A 20,911-nucleotide genomic window follows, 5' to 3' on the forward strand; every position below is an offset into this window, starting at 1 on the left:
CTAAGGGATATTTCACCCTGAAGGAACCTGAAGTTTTAAGCCAAAGAATGTCCAATGAGTTCAAAAACACAGCTCAAGCCTTTGGAACATCCTGGCTATATTAATTTAGGGAAATAAGTATTTCAGTTGAGCAACCCTTACGCTAGGCAAAAGGAGAGGATTAAAGGCTTTTTTGCTTAAAATAATCATTGAAATCTCATTTTAAGTGCAGGTCTTGAGATGAGATATGTCTGAATTTCTTTTCTTAACAGGACAAAAATTTTGAGTCTGTTCCCAGAATTAAAAAGAGCACAGGGATTCCAAGGAGTTTCATGATGGAGGTGAAGGATCCCAATACCAAGGGTGCAATGCTGACAAACACTGGAAAATACGCAATACCAACTATTGATGCGTAAGTGTGGAATTAATTGGGCTGACCAAAAAAATGAAGAGAAAACATGCATAAATGCCAGAGTGGCCATGCAACCAAGTTGGCCAAGTTGGGGGAGGAAGCTCTGTCATTGTGTCTTAACCTTAAAATCTGTGATACTTTCTAATATTAAAAAAGGGTGGTACTACTGTTCATGCCCCTGGAAGTTGATTAAGCTTGTGGCATGCTAAGAATCTGTATTTCTGCAAAACATTTCAAACTATAAACACTACTGAATCTTGTTTCACTTCTGTTTTATGTTTCAAAAGCTTCTTACAAAATTTAACAAACAGCTGTTGGGCTGAGTTTTCCTCCCCCTCTGACTTTTATCAAATCTCTTGTGTGAAACAGACTGAAGTTTTCCTGTTGCTGTAAACTAAGAAAGTACTACTGTGGCTGTTTTAAAATGCACTTGGTAGCACTTCTGGTTTTGCGTCGTGGATCTCCTTTTGTAGAAGCTGTAACATAAACTTCTATTTATGAAATGTAATTAGTTGGAGGCTAGCTTTATCCTGGGCCTGCAATCTACGCTTACCCTCTGGCCAAGGAGAAATGGGATTCATTTCATCTGATTTCTAGTCCGAACTAATTTCGTAGTTGATCCAATGAATGGGAGAGTTCTGCAGAAGGAAAGTCGTTCCCTCCATCTCCATTTTCTGGTGTTGTAGCTATGGAAAAGTAGTTTAAACTAAATGCCTGTGTTGTAGAAGGCTAATGTGGAGTGAGAAGAATTCCACCTCTTTCTCCTTTGATAAAATCTGAAGTTCCCCTTTACCCATCTTTAACTTTTCTTTTTCTTTCCCCACCCTCCCTCCAGAGAAGCTTATGCTATAGGAAAGAAGGAAAAGCCTCCCTTTTTACCAGAGGAGCCGTCCTCCTCCTCAGAAGAAGATGATCCCATTCCAGATGAGTTGTTATGTCTCATTTGTAAAGATATAATGACAGATGCGGTTGTTATTCCCTGCTGTGGAAACAGTTATTGTGATGAATGTAAGTGTTACTCCCATGTTCATTAACTCAAAACATCTCATCTGGTCTTCTCAAAGCAGAAATAAGAGATAATGAAATTACTTTGTTACCAGCTCTATTTACTACTGAAGTATATCCAGAGTAGGAAAGGACTCTTCCTGAGTAAAGGGGAAAAAAAAAAAAAGGCAGAAAGCTTTTTTCTCCCTTCTTATGTATCTAGTTAAATCCTCTGTACATGCGGAAGGAGGAGTATGAGAAAAGTGCACAGTTGTGCAGGTGATTACAGTATTGGATGTCGAATGCATTTAGTTTGTACACAACCCTTTCTCTCATGCAAAATCACATATCCAACTCCAGTGACTTACTGTGGTCTGCAGCAAATGTCACGTGAGGCGTTTAATCCACGTTCTTCTCCACAGGAGAGTTGGTTAAAACTTTCAGAACTCAAACCTGCTAATGTTTTTTTGGAATGTGTTTTATTCCTTAACCTGGAGGTTGTTGACTTCTCATTGTACTAGATAATGGACAAAAGACTAGTTGAAACATCAAGACACAGCCTGCTCTACATCTTCAAACATTACAATAGTGAAATACCAAAACTGTATAGTTATTTGCTGCATACTAGAAATTTTTTACGCTATTGAACATTTATAGCTTCATGCTCTCAATTCAAGACTCTATTGACCCATTAATCATATACATGGTTTTATAATTGATTAGAACCCCCAAAATTTCCTTGGTTTGGCTAAAAACTGTTTTGATGTTCCTGATTATTCATAGGTATTAGAACGGCGTTACTGGAATCTGAGGAACACACGTGCCCAACGTGTCACCAAACGGATGTTTCTCCTGATGCTTTAATCGCCAACAAGTTCCTACGCCAGGTAACGTGATGACTTTTACGTAAACTGTTTGTAAGAAAAGTCTATTTGTAAAAAGCTGAAAGGGAAGAAAATGTTAATTTACATCTCCTTAAGCAAGGCTAAATTGAATAAGGCTAAATTTACTTTTCAAATACATTATCTATTGTTACAGAAGCTTACAACTCTTTAGAGACAATCTGGCAAACGCAGCTCATGCTTTTGTTTAATGTGATTGCCTCGCTTTCAAATTATGTGTTAACACTGAAGTACTTTAAACACTGATATTAATGACTGGTAACTCAGAGTATCTGTATTGCATGTCATGTGTTCGTGTATCTGTGTGTTGATGTATTTTAGGATGAGTAGCATTCACAGGAATACACAAGTAATTTTACTCTGTGGAGGCTTTTGTTCATATATCTACTGAAGTTTCATATTACCTTTTTGTAAATGTTTTTCTGCCTCTAGGCTGTGAACAACTTCAAAAATGAAACCGGCTACACAAAAAGGCTGCGTAAGCAGATTCAGCAGCAACAGCAGCAGCAGCCACCACCGCCACCACCACCTCCACCACCCCTAATGAGACAAACAATAACACGCAACCTGCAGCCTCTACTCCGGCCAGCGATTTCCAGACAGCAGGATCCACTAATGATACCATTAGCTTCTCTGGCTTCTCGTTCTGCTGCGTTGTCATCGCTGGGCCCTGGTCCGTTGCCAGCTGGCCTGCCAGTAAATCCATCTTCTGTTGTTGTCTCTGATCTCCCTCCAGCAGTGTCCCTGTCTCTCCGTGGTGAAAAGCCAGATGGGCCTTTTCGGTGAGTAAATCTGTAGATCAACATGAATGAATGTAGGAGACCAAAATGCTTAAGTTAGATTCTTCTTTTTGAGCATCGCAGCTAGCGATTTATATGTCATTAGTGACAGTTCAGATAACTGTGGAAGTTCTGGGGTTTGTTTTCACTTTGAATGAGGACATTTTGATAAGTTGGAAGTGTGCCTCATGCAAGAATTTTCTCAGAAGTATTTCTTGTTTGGCTCCCTTATCAGTCATTCGGTACAGGTTTACCCTGAAAGAGGAACTTTTTTCCACCATGCTCTTTGGTACTGAGGAAATCATATTTGCATGAAAAGTGTAAAAGCACGATTGTAGCTGAACTTGGCTTGGTGTTTTCACATTACTTTTTTCTACAGTGTTTCTATCATCAATATAAGTCAGAGTCCTCCTCAGTAATACACAGTGTAGTTAGTGATGCATAATAAACATTGAAACACTGTAAATTTGAAGTATTTACAAACATGAAAGTCTTAAGTTTGCAACCCAGTGAAGCCAGGTGAAAATACATGAAGAATCTGTACTGTTGTTAGGGTTTATACCCTTACAACTTTATGCCTTGAATGCAAACAGCCGCTCTGTCCAGCAGGCTGTCAGGCTCAGCTGTACCATTGAATACAAAGGCTCCCAATGCAAAAGAACCTCTAAAGCAGCCTCTGAACTAGCACATAACCATTTCCTGATAGAATTTCAGTTCTTGCATCTTCCAAAACTGAGTGTTAGGGTTATATGTACTTTAATCCTTTCACATGCAGCTAGCTTAATAAAATACTTTTCCAGTGAGATTCCTCTTAAAATGCCCCTAGTCCGAATAGACTTCTCATTAGTGCTTCATTTGGAATCTGCCAACTTCACATTTGTAAATGTGGTGAAGCCTGATTTTAGTGTTGGGTTTTTTTTTCCATTTACAGTAGTCAGCCTTTTCTCACCTTGGACTTGGTATTTCAAGTAGCACTTGAAAACAATGTTTGAATAATGAAAAATTGGGGTTCTTTTATAGTGATGCTGATACTGTTATTCCCCCTGCTGCGCTGGTGACTGCCGCTGAACTTTCTAAATCTTCTTCTCTGTCAATCAGCAGTTTGTTGGAAGAGAAGGTAAATTTTATTTCAATGTACGCAATGATTTTTGTAGTTTAGTAGAGCTTATTTTCTAACCGGTTGTGTTTATTCACAAGGGCTATCAGGTTCCTGTACTAAGACAACCAGCATTGCCAAGTCTTCTGGGCCCTCAAGGACAATCAATACCCACAACTGGTAAGTAACTATAACTTCAGAATTTCTTCTAAAAAATTATCTCCAGACAAACTGAATGGGATTTTTTTTCTTTTTCCCTCTCTCCACTCCCAAAGGTCATCCAATGAGAGCCAGTACAATTCGCTCAGCAGGTGGCAGATCAAGCTGGGAACTGTAAGTATTCTACGGAAATCCAATATATTACTACTTGTAACCTATTAGGCTGTAACACATAATTTATACAACAGCTGATTTATAATGAAATAAGTATGCACAGATAGTTGTGGAGAATACAAGTGGTAATTAATTTGTAAATGGCTTAATTTGAATTAGCTTTAACAAAGGGCATCTGTGCTTGCAGTACATTATTTAAAATAAAACTCCAGTACATAATTGAAAAGATGACTCTGAAAAATGAACACTTTTTGAGGAAACCATAATTACATTTAAAAATTAAATATAATTAAAAGATCAGATGGAAAAGCCACCCTTTTGATTACTGGCTGAATAAGGCTGAAGAAATTGATTTCCCAATAGAAATCAGCCTCCAACATTCTTTCTTTAACAACTTAGTTGATACTGATTGACCAAATTATTGGAAAAATCAACGCTGTTATTTTATGACAATTTTGAATTTCCTCAATTTAGTCATCTCAAACAGCCAAGCTGCTTTCTCTCAGTTGGAGAGGGGAGTCCCTTTTATCTGTTATTGCAGCGTCAAGTTAGTCCTTCCTTTTGTTATATATTTGTTACAGATAGATTGTAAGGGTGCATTGTGTTTATAAAAACTTAAAGATAAGTCAACAAAAGCCAGGATCCATCCCACAGATTAACTAAAATCTCAAATTCAGTAAGCAAGAAAATAACAATTTAGGGCCAAGAACAGGCCAAATCATGAGGCAACAGCGTAGGAAGTATACATGGGAGAAGTTTAAAAGTTCAGAGAGAAGATTACTTAATATCTGTGCACTACGTGAGAGGTCAGAAGTGTGAAGTGTATCAAGGAGTGGCAGAGGCGCGGTGGGTGCTTGGCGTGTGGGAGATGGGGGGCTCTTTTAGGCATGGGCAGCCCCCATCCACAGTCAAAAAGCTGAGTATAAGGAGAGAAGACTGAGAGAACTGCTGAGGGTGTGGATGTGGAAGGCAAGGATGAGGATCCGGAAATGAGTGTAGTCTCAAATGAACAGAAAGTAGGGAGAAAAATGCTTAAGTTGAGAACAAGAAGTGCTTGCCGCCATGCTCCCGCTTCATTTGCTTTCCTCTTTAAAATCTGGGCAGGGTGTAACAAACACTAACACGTATTTTTGGATTTCTTTACAAGTTCAAATCGAGGACGCCCGCACGGTGACCGCACCCAAAGGACTCAGGCCCCAACACTACCAGCATCGACACCAGTCTTTGTGCCTGTGCCTCCACCTCCCTTGTATCCTCCACCACCCCATGCACTTCCTCTGCCACCGGGGGTACCACCACCACAGTTTCCTCCTCAGTTTCCACCTGGTCAGCCTCCATCTGCTGGGTATACTGTCCCCCCTCCAGGATATCCCCCAGCTCCTGCAAACATGTCATCAGCTTGGGTACCAGCAGCAGTACCAACGCCTCATTCAAACACCATCCCAACGACACAAGCACCTCCTTTATCTAGGGAGGAGTTTTACAGAGAGCAGCGGCGACTTAAAGAAGAGTAAGTATTTGGCTCAATGAAGTTGCCTTGTTTTTCATTTTTGTATTTCGGTAGCATATCGGACCGCAGTTACACTAAAGTGCGTCTGACATAAGCAAAAATGACATAGTGCTTTTTCCAATATACTTTTTCGTTGCAGATGGTAAACATGCAAAACTAAAACAAGACAAATGTAATTCTAAAACTTTCCCTAAAACTTGTAGGAATTCTAAACTGTTTTTGCTTAAATAGGATGTTCACCTTTTGCATTTGCATGCAGTATACATTTTCTCATATTGGCCATGTTTTGTTTCTTGATGTCTTTTTGTAATAAAGGTCAAACTATAATTGTAATAAAGGTCAAACTTATTTTAACAGGGAAAAGAAAAAGTCCAAACTTGATGAGTTTACAAATGATTTTGCTAAGGAATTGATGGAATATAAAAAGATTCAAAAGGAGCGTAGGCGTTCGTTTTCCAGGTAACTGCTTTACATGTCCGTAATGGAGAAGCAGATTGTCTAGAGGAACCAGGAGGAGTTCCACTCCACCTCTCTATCGTTAGATGGATTGGATGATTCAAGGGATTAGTAGTGATAGGAGTTTCATGTGTAGGTTACTAGCGCAAACGTGGCAGAGATTACCGTGGACTGATAGCTATAATTTGGCAGCAGTTGTTCAGGAACAGGCGTCTCTTTTCCTAAAGCTTCTCTGCCATGACATCCCTCACCTCCTGACAGCCGTGAGAGGCTAGAAACGGAATAGGTGTAGTTGCTGGGTTTTCTGTGTCTCCCTATTCTGATTGTAACCATTACCTCAAAGCACTTCGGAGGAGATGTGTGAGAGAAATTGCCTTCATTTCCTCTTCTGTTTGTCTCATGTGGATACACGGAGAGATTTTAACCTGGACTGCAAACCGGTGGCTTTCACTAGTATTTTGTTGACATCGTTAAATTTTTCTTAGGAATTAAAAGATCGGACTTGTTTGTAAGGAAATCTTAAATTGGTGAAGGACTGAGAGGAGGAATGACGCTAATGAGCATATGTGGAATAATGTGAACTGGTTCTTTCAAAAATAATAGAAGAAAAAACTTGTGAAGAAAAAAACTCAGGGTAGCTGATGCTTTCTATCCCAAAAAATCACTAGGAGAGGAATCTGAATAGCTCTCAATTAGTAATGCTGTCAGTATCTTTCCTAGAGTAACGGCACGGAGTCGTATTGCTAGAGGCTGAGTTTAGAAGCTTCTAGATACGATTTTTCTTGAAATGCGGTCACTAGCCGTGGTTAGAGCTAGAGGTATGCGCAGAATTGGCTAGGACAGCTGGCTAGAAGTGTTGATTAAGTAGTACTGTATGTAAGATTGCAATATGAGTGTTTTGCATCCCGTACAAATTGCCAAATAAGTAGTGAAGTTAATTAGACTAGGCTGGCATTTTAAAATCAAGCTTTACTGTCTTCAGGCTAAATCGTGTTTTCTTGATGTTTGATACTGCACTGTAGCCATTCAGACTTGCTCTTTTTGCATCTTACTGCAACAAAAATGATTTGCACTGCATGTAGTTGCTGAGTAGTGAAGAATGTGTGTGTTCATGTACCAGTAGAGGCCAGTATACACCACTGTAAATCAATCAGTAGCTGTGGTAGTTCATGTGATAGAAGCGAGTGGAATAGACTTACCCTTCCTGTATGTTTTTACACTAACAAAGCAGCAGCTGTTCTGTCTTGTAAGCAGAAACTTTTACGTGTTATCAAGCTCTTTGATTTGCAGTAGTATTATGTCAGCAGCTGAAAGAAGCTTTGACATAAGCATATGGAGAGGAAAAAAAAAAAACCAAACCAAATTTGGGAGGAAAAAAATCGGGGAGAGTGCTGTTTTGAATTAACTTCATTTATTTTTTTTTTGTGTTGTGTTTTTTTTAAGGTCCAAGTCTCCCTATAGTGCTTCATCTTACTCTAGAAGTTCATATACATACTCCAAGTCAAGATCAGGTTCTTCCCGCTCTCGCTCCTACTCTCGATCATTTAGTCGTTCCCATTCTCGTTCCTACTCACGATCACCGCCGTATCCAAGAAGAGGCAAAGGGAAGAGTCGTAATTACCGTTCTAGGTCGAGGTCACATGGGTATCACCGATCAAGGTCAAGGTCACCCCCATACAGAAGATACCATTCACGGTCAAGGTCTCCAGTATTTAGAGGGCAGTCTCCCACTAAACGGACTATACCTCAAGGGGAAGGAGAAAGGGAGTATTTTAACAGATACAGAGAAGTTCCACCATATGATATGAAAGCTTACTATGGCAGATCCGTTGATTTCAGAGATACATTCGAAAAGGAAAGATACAGAGAATGGGAAAGAAACTACAGAGAATGGTATGAAAAGTTTTACAAGGGCTATACTGTTGGCGCTCAACCTCGACCTCCAGTAAACAGAGAGAACTTTTCTCCTGATAGGTTTGGTCCACCTGGGACCAGACGAGAGAATTCACCATATGCTCGGGGGCGTAGAGAGGATTATCCTGGTGGGCAGAGCCACAGAAATCGTAATTTGGCTGGAAATTACCCTGAAAAACCTTCTGGAAGAGAGAGCCATGGTATTAAGGATCCTACAAAATCAAAAGAGAAGGAGGTGGAAAATCCACTGGGAGATGGCAAAGGAAATAAACATAAAAAACACCGGAAGAGAAGAAAAGGGGATGAGAATGAAGGATTTCCCAATACTGAGTTGTTAGAAGGTGCGAGAAAGCCAAGAGAGCCAGTTACAGCAGAAGATGTTAAAACCGACTCTCTGTTCATGCTCCCGAGCAGAGATGACGCCACCCCTGTGAGAGATGAGCCCATGGAAGCAGATTCCATTGCTTTCAAACCGGTGTCTGAAAAGGAGAAGAAAGAGAAGGATAAGCCAAAAGCAAAAACCGACAAGACAAAGCGGAAAGTAGAAGCGGCTGTTCCTCCTAAGAAAGACAATACAATAAAACCAGCTAAAGCTTCTCAAGAGAAGGTGGACACCGATCGTGAAAAATCTCCTCGAACAGAACCTCCTGTGAAAAAAGTGAAGGAGGAGTTGCCAAAGACAGACAGTGTTAAAACATCTTCCTCTCAGAAGGATGAGAAGGCTCTTGGTACCCCCCGGAAAGTTCACCCAAAAGTGACAAAAGATCACCCAGAAGCCAGACCAGCCAAGGAGGAAAAGGCAAAGAAAGACCATCCGAAAGACGCCAAGTCGGAGAAGCCCTCCAACAAAGAGGACAAGTCGAAAAAACCTACTGAAAAAAGCAAACTTTCTGATGCAAAACCTGAAAAAAGAAAAAGAAAAGCAGATGAAAAGGTTGATAAAGAACATGAAGCCACTTCTATAAAAGCCTCTAAACCAGAAACTGCTGAATCGAAAACATCACCGAAGGGGAAGACTGAGCCTGATGGTGAAAAAGGAGAACGAACTCCAGAAAAGGATAAATCTGCTTTTCTTAACAACCCTGCAAAAAAGATTAAGCTTAACCGAGAAACTGGCAAAAAGATTGTGAGTGGAGAAAATGTGCCACCTGCAAAAGAACCTGTTGAGAAACCTGAGCCAAGCAGCAGTAAAGTTAAACAAGAAAAAGCGAAGGGAAAAGTGAGAAGGAAAGTGACAGCAGCTGACGGATCTAGTTCAACTCTTGTAGATTACACCAGGTACCTCTTCGTGTCTTTTCCTGTTCCTTCTTTCCTCCTCCCCACCCAAAAAAAATGTAAAATTCTTTATGGTGGCTAATTAAATGAACAGTTAAATCTGTGCTAATTGAGGGAAGAATCTGTGATCTTCCCTGTTAAACTATACATGGCTCAAAATCAAACTTTTTTAAAGAAAACAAGCAGGAAAGCTAATAAGGTTAATTCATTGGTGATGTGTGTCACTCTTACTTCTGGGGCTTTTTCCCCCCTTTTTATTCATGACATGTTGACTCTTTGAGGAGTCCTCTCTCTGTCTTCCTTCAAATCCAGCTTACCGCTAAAAGCAGGGATAACAGACATGTCTATACCATGCAATATTTTGCATTTTAAAAATTGCAAGGTACTGTAATGATGTACTTTTGTCAGTACAATGTGAAATTATACCTTGCAGAAATAGCAGCTTGGTTGCTAATGTGTTGTACTGATTTTAGCTTGGAGCACAGTGCCATGTTGACACAGCTACGCTGCTTCCAGCTCGGTGCCAGCTTTTTTTGGCACTTAACTTGGAGTTCTCTCTTCTGTATTCCATTGTGTGACATGGTGTGTAGGGAGAGTGATCTAGTGTGGAGCCGTTATTACTTACATTTCAGCATCTAAAGCAGGACAAAGCAAACTTAAAATATTTAAGGTGTTGCTGGAGACTTAAAATACTGTCTTGGTATTCTAAAAAGTTTTTTTGAAGTACGTTTTTCTGAAGAGCAGCACTGGGACCTGAGGATAAAAGTTTGGTTGTGTATACCTCTCCGTAATCACTTGCTTACATGTTGAAACAAGCATGTGTATCTAATTTATCTACCATTGGTAAAAATAGGACATGAAGGAATTACCAGATCAGACAGTCCCCAATCTGATAATCTCGTGTCTTTGTTAATTAAATATATAGTAGGAAGATACTAAATTAATAGATTGCTCATAATCTTAGCTAGCGGACTCGCCCTTTCTCTTGTCTTTTCCCTTAACTGAATGTCTTTTGAAAAAATGCTGAAGATAGAGAGTTGAAACAAAAGCCATTTTATAAAATGTTACAAAAGATGGCGGTGCGTGTATCTCCCCTGTCGCTAATGTACGCTTTCTTCCTCTTAGCACTAGTTCTACTGGAGGAAGCCCCGTTAGAAAGACTGAAGAAAAGCCAGATACAAAACGAACTGTCATTAAGACCATGGAGGAGTATAATAATGATATAACAGCCCCTGCTGAAGATGTCATCATTATGATCCAGGTCCCTCAGTCAAAGTGGGATAAAGATGACTTTGAGTCTGAAGAGGAAGACATTAAATCTACCCAGGTGCCTGCAAGCATAGGAAAACCTGCTAGTGTTATAAAAAATGTGAGTGCTAAGCCACCCAACCCCCTAAAACACAACGAAAAAGAGACAGAGCCTTTGGAGAAAACACAGAAAACTACAAAAGAGCCAAGTTATGAAAGCTCCCAGCACGATGCAAAAAGTTCAAAAAGTTCAACGACAAATGAAAAGGGAAAAACCAAAGACCGGGATCATTCTTTGTCAGACAAGGATACTTCTGAGAAGAGGAAGAGCAGCGCTCAGCCAGAAAAAGACCACTCGGAACGTGCAACTGAGCAAGGAAATGGAAAAAATATTTCTCAATCTTCCAAAGAGAGCAGATCTTCAGAGAAACATGATGCTGGCCGTGGATCCACTGCTAAGGACTTTACTCCGAACCGAGACAAAAAATCTGACCACGATGGCAGCAGAGATCATTCTAGTTCCAAGCGCAGAGATGAAAAGAGTGAATTAGCAAGGAGAAAAGACTCCCCTTCTCGAAACAGAGAATCTACATCAGTACAGAAAAGTAAGCCGAGAGACGAGCGAGCAGAGCCATCCAAAAAGGGCGCTGGGGATGCCAAAAGGAGCAGCTACAGTCCTCCGCGTGAGCGGAAGCAGTCTGAGCACAAAGCTGCTCACGATTCCAAGCGTACATTGGAGGAACACAAACCTCCAGATAAAAATGCGGCAAAAGAGAAAGAGAAGCATGTCCCAGAAGTAAAGAGCAATAAAGAGAAAGAGCCAGGTGCTAATAAACCACCTGTGAAACAAGAATCGCCAGATGTAAAAAATGAGAAGGAGAATGTGACTGGGCAAAACGATAAAAGTGTCGTCAAGCCTAAGCCTCAGGTAAGCAGCTCCTCGCGGCTCTCGTCTGATCTAACTCGAGAGACTGATGAGGCTGCGTTTGTACCAGACTACAATGAAAGTGACAGCGAGAGTAATGTATCTGCAAAAGAGGAGGAAGCTGCAGGAAAAAATCCCAAGGAGCCGAAAGAAAAGGCTGTCGATAAGGCGAAAGAGGAAACGGCAGCACCTGCTGCAGCTGACCAGCCTGAAGCAAGCCGGAGTCAGAGTCAGAGCAGTCCCAGTGTTAGCCGCAGCCGCAGTCAGAGCCCTTCCGAGAGTCAGACTCGAAGCCACAGCAGCAGCGCCAGCTCGGGAGAGAGCCAAGACAGCAAGAAAAAGAAAAAGAAGAAAGAGAAGAAGAAGCACAAGAAGCATAAGAAACACAAGAAGCATAAGAAACACGTTGGCAATGAAACGGAATTGGAAAAGAGCCAAAAACACAAACACAAGAAGAAAAAATCGAAGAAGAGCAAAGATAAAGAGAAAGATGACCAAAAAGTGAAATCTGTCACCACATAGAACGGCAGATAATAAAAAAAATGACTTAATTCCTAAGTCATCTGTATTAAATTTTGTTAAAATGTAAACGAATTCAAGCGTTGTAAATAATGACATGAAAGACCCTGTGCTGCACTTAAAATATTGCTGCTTGATTATTTGATTTTTACATCAGAGCTTTATAAAAGTGAACATTTTGTACAGAATTGTGAGTTGTGACCATGTAACATGAAAGGTTTTGCTGGGGCATCTTATTTTTAACCACCGTTAATTAGTTTGGGTGGAGTTTACTGTACTGTGAAAATTTTCACATTTGAATTTTTTTTTTTAATTGCCTGGCAGAAGAAGCTGGTATCAGTTATAAAATATCAGCAGAATGATTTGCAGAATACATTACAGCCCTGTTATGTCACTTTTTGATTACAATAAAAAGTTTTCAGTAAACTCTCCAACGTGATGAGATCTCTAGTGGTAGCTGAACGCCCGCAGGGAAGAGATCAGTGACGGAAAAAACCTTGCTGGTGGCTAATGGGTACGAAAAATAATGTCGTGACGGGTTTGATTTTGGAAAGAGCTTAAACGTTGTGAACTGATGCGATGTGGGGAGGTAGTGCCCAGAGGAGCGCTTTTTTCACGTGCCAAGGGGGCTTGGTTTTGTATCCTAAAAGGTAGCTTGTTCAACATGGGGAAGTGTCAGGTGCTGCCCCTGGGGAGGTGTAACCCCAGCACCAGTACAGGCTGGGGGCTGACCTGCCGGAAAGCAGCTCTGCCGAGAGCGACCTGGGGGTCCTGGTGGACGACAAGCTGACCATGAGCCAGCGGGGTGCCCTTGTAGCCGAGAAAGCCAACGGCATCCTGGGGCGCATCAAGAGGAGCATGGCCAGCAGGGCGAGGGAGGTTATCCTCCCCCTCTGCTCTGCCCAGTGAGACCCCATCTGGGGCACTGCGTTTCAGGGCTTCCTTTTGTTCAAAAAGTGCCATCGTTGGTAGGCATGAAAATGCGCCTGCTTTTCAGCAGGGGTGTGACACGATTGCACCGTAAATACGAGGCTAGAGACTGCGCATCCCGTACTTCCCATGGTTAAAACTCGAGCAAACCAGAATTGGTACTGGATTTCCCTCCGGCACTTCGTACTATCTCATGTCGTGGTGTTTTTGGTGGATTTCAGGTGTTTTCTGCCCAAGGCTTTCCCATGAAGTCACGTGGATTTTTACCTCCCGGAACCAGAAAGCGGAGGGCTGTGGCAGTCGTTAAAGGTGCTTATCCAGCCTTTCCTACGCGCAGTCCAGGGGACTCCTTTGGGAATTCAGGCGGCCTCGGGCTTGCCCTTGGCGCAGTCTATGCTCGTGATGATGAGGCCAATGAAAAGAGATTTATTTTGCACCATTCTCTGCGAACCTGCTTTGGCCTCATGAAAGAGAGAAAATGTAGGACTCGGTGAAGTGGGATCCTTACTGGGGTTGGAATGTGTTAAGTATGCTTTGTTATCAAGGCTCAGAATAATTAGTGCGTTTTCATGGAATGAAATTCTGGACGGTTCTTTACGGAATAGCTCCATAAAACCAGGCCAGGTGATGTATTCTTGTATAACCTTGTGCCGAAAAAGCTGCAGCCAATGCCTGTCTTAATGCTGAGTCAAACTCTGCTCTCAGCGCGCTGCAGCAGCCTTGCTGATGATCTTCCAGGCTCCTATGAATTTCCTCCGCATGTGTTTCTTAACGATTACTTGTTTCCCAAGTTTTTTTGAGCTGAAGACCCCTGGAACGCAGTTCTGCTTGGGCCTGAATAGGTGATTTTTTTGCTTAACAGCCCTGTTCAGAAGCTGCCTGGCTGAATTCCTGACGTTTTTAGGCAGTGCCTGCAGTAGTGTGCAGGGATGTATCCAAACATGGCGCTCGGGGTGAGGGTAAATGCTCCTGGAACGCATTTGGCTTCGGGTGGGGAAGCGCAGCGAGGACGGGTTCAGCTGCACTTCCAGAGCAAGGTGAGGGTCGGCTGTTGCGCAGGCACGAGGAACGGATGGTGACTCTGTGACAGAATTGAATACGTTTGGTTGAATACGTTCCTTCTGGAACAACCCTGCTAGCTCTTCCATGAAAGGTTGTGTGGTCTGGTTCCACGGAAAGGACCCTGGATCCTTGGTCTGCCTGCGGGGCCCTTGGGCCAAGCTCCCTCCTCTCCATCTCCGGCTGAGGCTGGGTGCGTCTGAACGGTTTGAGCACACTGAGAGGTGGCAACTTAGGAGCTGAAAAAGCTCTGGCGGGAAAGAAGGCGGTTTGAAAACCAGAGTGGAAATGACTGAGTGGGAACTGCCCCCACGTGGGCGACAGCCTCGGAGGTCACAGCCCTGGAGTAAATGGTGTGGAAAAGACGATGAGGGCCCGAGACGGGTGATGTCATGCATGGGGAGGGAGAAAATCAAGATACCTAGGGCGCAAAATGAATTTTTTGTGAGAACCCTTAATAATTGTGTTGCATTTTAAAAGTAAAGGCCGGGAAGGAAAAGCTGCTATCTGTTGTTTCATGAGAGAGAAGTGATGGTTGGAACAAAAGTGGCAAACACCCTTTTCCTTGGTTTTCACTGGAGCAGGCTGATTGTAACCAGCTCTGGGGAGATGTAGTTTAGTAAAATACCAGGATGGTAGGCTGGAGAAAAGCTGGCGTTAAACAATGTTCTGATAAAAGGGCAGCAGCCAAAGTGCTCTTTGTAAACTACGGGTGGCGTTAACATCTCAGACAACTGAGGAGCAAACCTCTACCTACCTTTGAACGGGAAAAGAATGGGAATGTGTTTGCGTATTTGTTGTAACACCAAATTTGGGTGAATATTTCGTAAGGTATAAACACATGGGAGAGAATAGGTTGAACGGTCATTGCCAAAGTGAAGAACAAGAGTCAGACCCGGCCCCATCTCTGCAAGCTGCAGCATGGGCTGAGGCTCCAGCGCATGCACGCAGGCTCCTTGCAAAACGGAGTTGCTTTGTGTTAAAACGCCTCTGTGGAGGTGGTGATGGTGCCTGTGGTTTATAGAATGCCTCCTCGTGGTGGGGCTTGCCCCCGGGCGGTTGGGGTCTGGAGTTCATGCCCTCAGCCTGCAGCTCCGTGGCCGTGTCGCTCCCCGCACCTTGCGGAGATGAGAGAGTACACATGGGACCCGAGCGGCTGGGATGCCCCGTGGGGTAGGGATTCATTATGGGCTCTGGACGTATTAAGCCTGAGGTGTAGGAAGGGAAACTTGGGGTAGGCTTCACTACCGACGTTCGGTAAGGATGGCAAAGGGCTCGGCTGGATTCTGCCGGCAGTTGCGGAGCCTCTGGCACTGGGCAGAATGCTGGCGTGCACCAGGAGGCCTGGGAGCTCCACCTGGCACTGGGAGAGCCCTTCACAGCTTCTGCCCACTGTTTTTTCTGCTTCCAAAGGGGGTTTGTAAGTGTGGCGATGGCACGGGCAGTGGCAGCTTTGTGTCAGCTGTTTGTGTGGGTTGTGTTGTCTGATGGGAAACTGCCACAGAAGTCAGCGGTGGGTTAGGGGAGGCACCGTAGGAAGCGTGAGGGTTCCTTACAGGTAGAATCATAGAATGTTTTGTGTTGGAAGGGACCCCTAGAGGTCATCTAGCCCAACCCCCTGCAGTGAGCAGGGACACCTTTAACCAGATCAGGTTGCTCAGGATGATGGAGACAAACGGGTTGGGCATCTGATCCGTCCCAGGGCAAGGAACGAAGCAGGTGATGCGAGTCTGTGACCAACGGGATCGCTGAAAAAGAAACGGTAATGTGCAAAAATCCTCCTACGGGGCCAGGCTGGGAGTTGGGGTTGTTCAGCCTGGAGAAGAGGAGGCTGCGGGCAGAGCTGATGGCGGCCGTTCAGGGCTTAAAGGGGGCCCAGAGGAAAGGTGGGGACAATCTTTTTAGCAGGGCCGGCTGTGACAGGACAAGGGGTGATGGTTTTAAACTGAAACAGGGTAGGCTTAGCCTGGATATGAGGAAGAAAATCCTTTACAATGAGGGTGGTGAAACACTGGCACGGGTTGCCCAGAGAGGTGGTGGAGGCCCCATCCCTGGGAACATTCCAGGCCAGGTTGGACGGGGCTGTGAGCAGCCTGGTCTGGTTCAAGGTGTCCCTGCTCCCTGCAGGGCGTTGGGCTGGGTGACCTCTACAGGTCCCTTCCAACCCAGAGCATTCCATGATTCTGTGATTCTATGAAAATCCCAAATCGCTGCAGTTAGTAAGGAGAACCAACGGAGAGGCTCCACAGTTCCTGCGCTGCAGTTTGAGGAACTGAAACCAGAGGAGTGCTGCTCTTCACTGTCAGTCCTTGGTCCCGTGTAAGCTGCAGAGGCAAACCCCAGCACGGAGAAAGGGTTGCAAAGGGGGTCTGAGTCTGCAAAACCTTGGCGTTCACTCTGGGCAAGAAGCATCTGACTGTCGTGGTGCACTGGGCAGTCCCCTGTGGCCTGTCACCCCGCAGGTCGGTCACCATTGTTAAAGGCACTATGGGGTGTTCTTTAGTATCTTTTAGGTTTTCTTAACCAGCAAAAGCAGCACATACCCGTCCTAAAGGGGTGAGACATGCAGCTAACCCTGCTCATCATCTTTGGTCAAATACTGGGCTTTGTGGAAGGAGGGAAATAGAGATTAATTTCTGTATGCAGCCTGGTATCTTCCAAGACTGTAGTGTTTATTACTGAGCTTTTTTTGAGGTTCCTGACTGAACCAAATGCCAGGCAGCTTTTAAAGCAATGGTTGCCAAGTTGTTTCTTCTATTCTTGCCTGCAAGTTGAGGGGTTTGCTTTTAGAGGCTGGGGTTTATATTGAAATGGGCTCAACTGAGGTTTGCCTTTTGCACCATTGCCCTGGAACTGGGTTCCATAGGAAGAGTTTTATTATGAAATAATCATACCCTGAGCTTAGCCAGCACGGATCCTGTGTGAATACAGCAGCCCCCGAGCCATTTTACCTGCGACCGCGGCTGGAGCAGGACGTGGGGCTGGTGGTGGGGCAGTGCTGGGGTGCAGTGGCCAGTGAGCAGCCGGCCAGGAGCGGGGCTAGGTCTGGGGGTGCTCGCAGCCCCGGGCTGCGCTGGCGTGGGTCCTGGCGAGGAGGGGACCCGGCAGGGAAGGTCCCCTCCCAGTGGGCACCAGCCCATCGCAGGGGGAGGTGGCTGCTGCCCCCAGGGTTCAGTTAACAGGTCAGGTAGAGAAAGCAAAGGCAGCCCAAGGTTGAAGGAGGCATCACCTCTGAATGAGACTAATTAAAAGGAAGAGATAATCAAGGCCTGGAGCTCTCGGGAGTCCCACTGGGCTGGGGGATGCTGGGTGAGCTGGTGGGGGAGCGTGCCTTTCGGGGGAAGGAGGCTCCCTAATTAAAAAGGGAGAGCAGTGCTCGGTGGTGGGGGCTGGTGGAAGCTATTAAGGCTCTGCCAGCTTTGGGAGCATCAGCTTTGGGAGCATCGCTCTCGCCCAGCCATGCCCCTGCCTTGTGGCAGTGAGGGTCCCGCCCGGCGTGGCCTGGGGGGGGGAACAGACTCCTCACCGGGGTTGATGAGGAGAAGCTGGGCTCCAGCTGGGAGGGGGGCGGGGGGTGGCTGTGGGGTGCCAGGGTACCAGCCCCTGGGAGATCCAGCTGGGCTGGCAGCGAGGGATGGAGCTGGCACATGGAGGCAGGGAGAAGGGTAGTCCTGGGGCAAAGCCCTTGTCCCAGCCCCCTAGGGAGGGCTGGTGGGGATGTGGCAGCCCTGAACCTTCACCCCAGCTTGCTTCCGGGGCTCCAGCACCCCTGGGGGTGAGGCTGGGGTGCAAAAGCCATGGGGCTGCCTCGTCACGCCTCTCAGCTCCTAATTATGGCCTGTGGTCTAAGAGGTGACCCACCCAGGCCCCCATTTCTGGCCGGGGAAGCAGCTCCCTGCCATGGCCAGTGGGGAGCTGGGGGGTCCCTCTGGTCCCTCTGCACGCCAGGGTGCACACCCCAGCCCCCAGCTCCTCTGCTCCTGGTGCCAGTGGTTCCCGCCCAAACGAAACCCAACAGCAGGTTTTGCCAGCGGAAGGCATTGGGTTTTGCCAACTCAAACGCTGCTTTTGCCCATCCAGCCCGAGGGTAGCCGCAGCCTCCTCCCACCCTGCCCGTGCTCCCAAATCAAGTAAATACTCTGCTGAAATTGCCCGCGATTGGTCTCTGGAGCTCTGGAGTCACTGGAACAAGTTTGTGATTTTGAACCGAAGTTTAAAAAAGGCGAACAGTTTGGCATTGGGGAAACATCAGGGCCTTTTCCATTCACTGTTTAATTTCTAAGCCCCATTTACAGCCGTGTAATTGCATTGTGCAAACGATTCATGGGTTTGCAGAATTCCTCTGCGGAGGTGACCACAGAAATCACCGGCTCTGTGAATGCTGCGCTGATCTGCCTGGGCAGAGTCGGCCCCCAAAATGCTTATGCTTACAGAAGGAGTTTGCAAGACCCTTATTTTTTTGCAAGTCTTGCTTTGCAAGTCATTAAGTTAAGATTTTCATTGCAGTTTACATTTCAATTGGGATCTAAGCCAGTACTTTAAATTGTTTTTATGGACCTGGACAAAATATTGCTGCACTAGGTTTTAATTTATTTTTTTTTGTAATACAGTTTTCAGCAACAATATTGGCTGAATCCTTTGCGATAACGTCAGAGAATCAAGCACATGACAATGAGGAGGAGCAGCTCGGACTTTCCCATTCCCACACTGCCCTGAGAGGGGCAGGGATTCAACGCATGTCAGCCTGCAACTTCAGAAAGGATGTGATCTTTACCTCCGGTTACAAATTTCACATCTTATTTTCTATTTCCCGTATCTATTTCTATTGTCCAGACCATCCTTCCCCCCTCCCTCCCCCAGGCCCCATTGGTGTGCTCAAATTATTTGTAAATATAATCTGATCAGAAGCATTTTAGGAAGATAACACCTCTTCCTTATCTCTGTTTAGTTTCTGTGCAGCCAGGCTGCGGTCTGTACAACGTGCTCTTACAGCGAAACGTGCGCTTGTCCTTATCTGTTCCTCTCTAGCTGGAAAATACATAACTCGTGAGGGCAGGAGAAAATAATACAGCAGTCATCACCTCTTCCAAAATGCATTTAATTCTTTAAATGTCTGCAGATGGATTCCTCTCTCTCTGGATGCCAAACAGGGAAAGCCGAGGGCTCCTCGTTATCCGTCACTCCTTCATTTTTGACACCCCTCGTGTCTAATACATTCATTACAGTTATTTAAAAGCACTGGGAGGTTTCTGCTTTAAACATTCAAACCTCTGCACTTTTTGCTGAATGAAAGCTGTTCATGATGTTTTGCCGGCGCCTGTCGAGCGCTCTGCCCTGCCCGCAGCCGCGCCGATGCCGGCACGCAGCCGGGGCGGTGCGGCGAGCTGACACCGCCGGTATTTTCTTAAAGACAGCAGGTAAAGCAGTTTGCTTGGGTGTAATGTCTTTCATTTAGCCTCCCTAATGTATAATCTTGGAGTCAATTGCAATTAAAAGTGAAATGTTTTGATGATTCCCAGCCTTCCTTTAATTCCCCTCTGTGTAGAATATGCTGTAAATTGATAAAGCATAAAATTAGGCACTGCAAGGCCAGCACAGGCGCTTCCCGCTGCCTTGTCCAGGGGGGCACCAGCTTACAAAGTAACAAGCCTGCTCTTGTCCAAAATCTACCTTGTTGGGCTTTTTTTGCTGAATATTTGGTGGATCCCCAAGCGTTTACCTGCTGCCCATCCCCGGCGTTACACCACTGCTCCAGCAATGTGTAATCGTGGTGGCTGCTGGCTCTTCTCTGGCACAAAACTAAACCCAAATGAGCAAACAAGGCAACAGCGCCTCAATGGGACACCGGCACCCCCTTCCCACTGGCCGGGTCTGGAAAGGCAAACCGGAATGCCAGGGGGGCAGGGAGGCCGAGGCCCGTCCCGCAGGTCTCAGGATTGGCCTGTTCATCTCAGGGAGATTCTCCCCCAGTGCTGCTCTGGGGCATCATCTTTGTTTCCCATCAGCGTGGTGTTGCTTCACAGCAAACGTATTTTCCCATTCCTGGTCTGACTTTACGTCTTCTTTTCAGCCAGACGCTGTGCGCCAACACCTTCAGTCCGCCTCGACGGCTTCCTTCCGCCTGCGAGCATCTCCCTGCCGGCCGCGCACCGAGGACGCGGGGCGTCCGTGCCTCCGCTCACTCTGCCGGCTGTCAGGCAGGGGCTCCTGAGCTCAGGGCACCGACTCGGGGCCGGTGCTCTGCGCGTGGGCTCACCCGGCTCTCTTCCTCTGCAGCTCCGTGTGTGCGGTGGATGGGTTGGCAGTGCCTGCCCCGGGGCGGGTGTGCAGGGCACGCGGTAGCGGCGGTGCAGGTGCCCGTTGAACCACGGTGCCCTCGAGGACGGTCCTGGCTCCGCAGCGCGTTGGGAATGACGCCTTTCCAGACCTATGGCAGGTGAATTCATCCTCTGTGCAACAGCAAAACAACACCCCGTTGGGTTGTGCCGGGCTCCTCTGGGCAGGGGAGATGGCGGGAGGGTTTTGGAGGAGGATGGTGATGAGGAGGAAGATGCTGTGTGGAGGACAGGGTGCCTGGCAGGACTCCGGGG

At 45.6% G+C, this 20,911-nt stretch overlaps 1 protein-coding gene across 1 annotated transcript in view; it reads left to right on the forward strand.

The window, feature by feature from the left end:
• RBBP6 (RB binding protein 6, ubiquitin ligase) overlaps positions 1-12,970 on the forward strand; it is a 71,069-nt gene extending 58,099 nt beyond the window's left edge. Inside the window, exons 9-19 of the mRNA XM_009648082.2 lie at positions 252-391; positions 1,227-1,399; positions 2,159-2,262; positions 2,710-3,059; positions 4,077-4,173; positions 4,254-4,332; positions 4,428-4,485; positions 5,633-5,995; positions 6,353-6,454; positions 7,895-9,643; positions 10,766-12,970. Of these exons, the coding sequence (XP_009646377.2) occupies positions 252-391; positions 1,227-1,399; positions 2,159-2,262; positions 2,710-3,059; positions 4,077-4,173; positions 4,254-4,332; positions 4,428-4,485; positions 5,633-5,995; positions 6,353-6,454; positions 7,895-9,643; positions 10,766-12,335 (4,785 nt within the window). The 3' untranslated portion in view covers positions 12,336-12,970. The remainder of the gene's footprint in view (positions 1-251; positions 392-1,226; positions 1,400-2,158; positions 2,263-2,709; positions 3,060-4,076; positions 4,174-4,253; positions 4,333-4,427; positions 4,486-5,632; positions 5,996-6,352; positions 6,455-7,894; positions 9,644-10,765) is intronic.
• Positions 12,971-20,911: the final 7,941 nt, after the last annotated feature.

This window comes from Egretta garzetta, unplaced genomic scaffold (assembly GCF_000687185.1).
Source record: "Egretta garzetta isolate BGI_Z169 unplaced genomic scaffold, ASM68718v1 scaffold71, whole genome shotgun sequence".
Classification (NCBI taxonomy): Eukaryota; Metazoa; Chordata; class Aves; order Pelecaniformes; family Ardeidae; genus Egretta; species Egretta garzetta.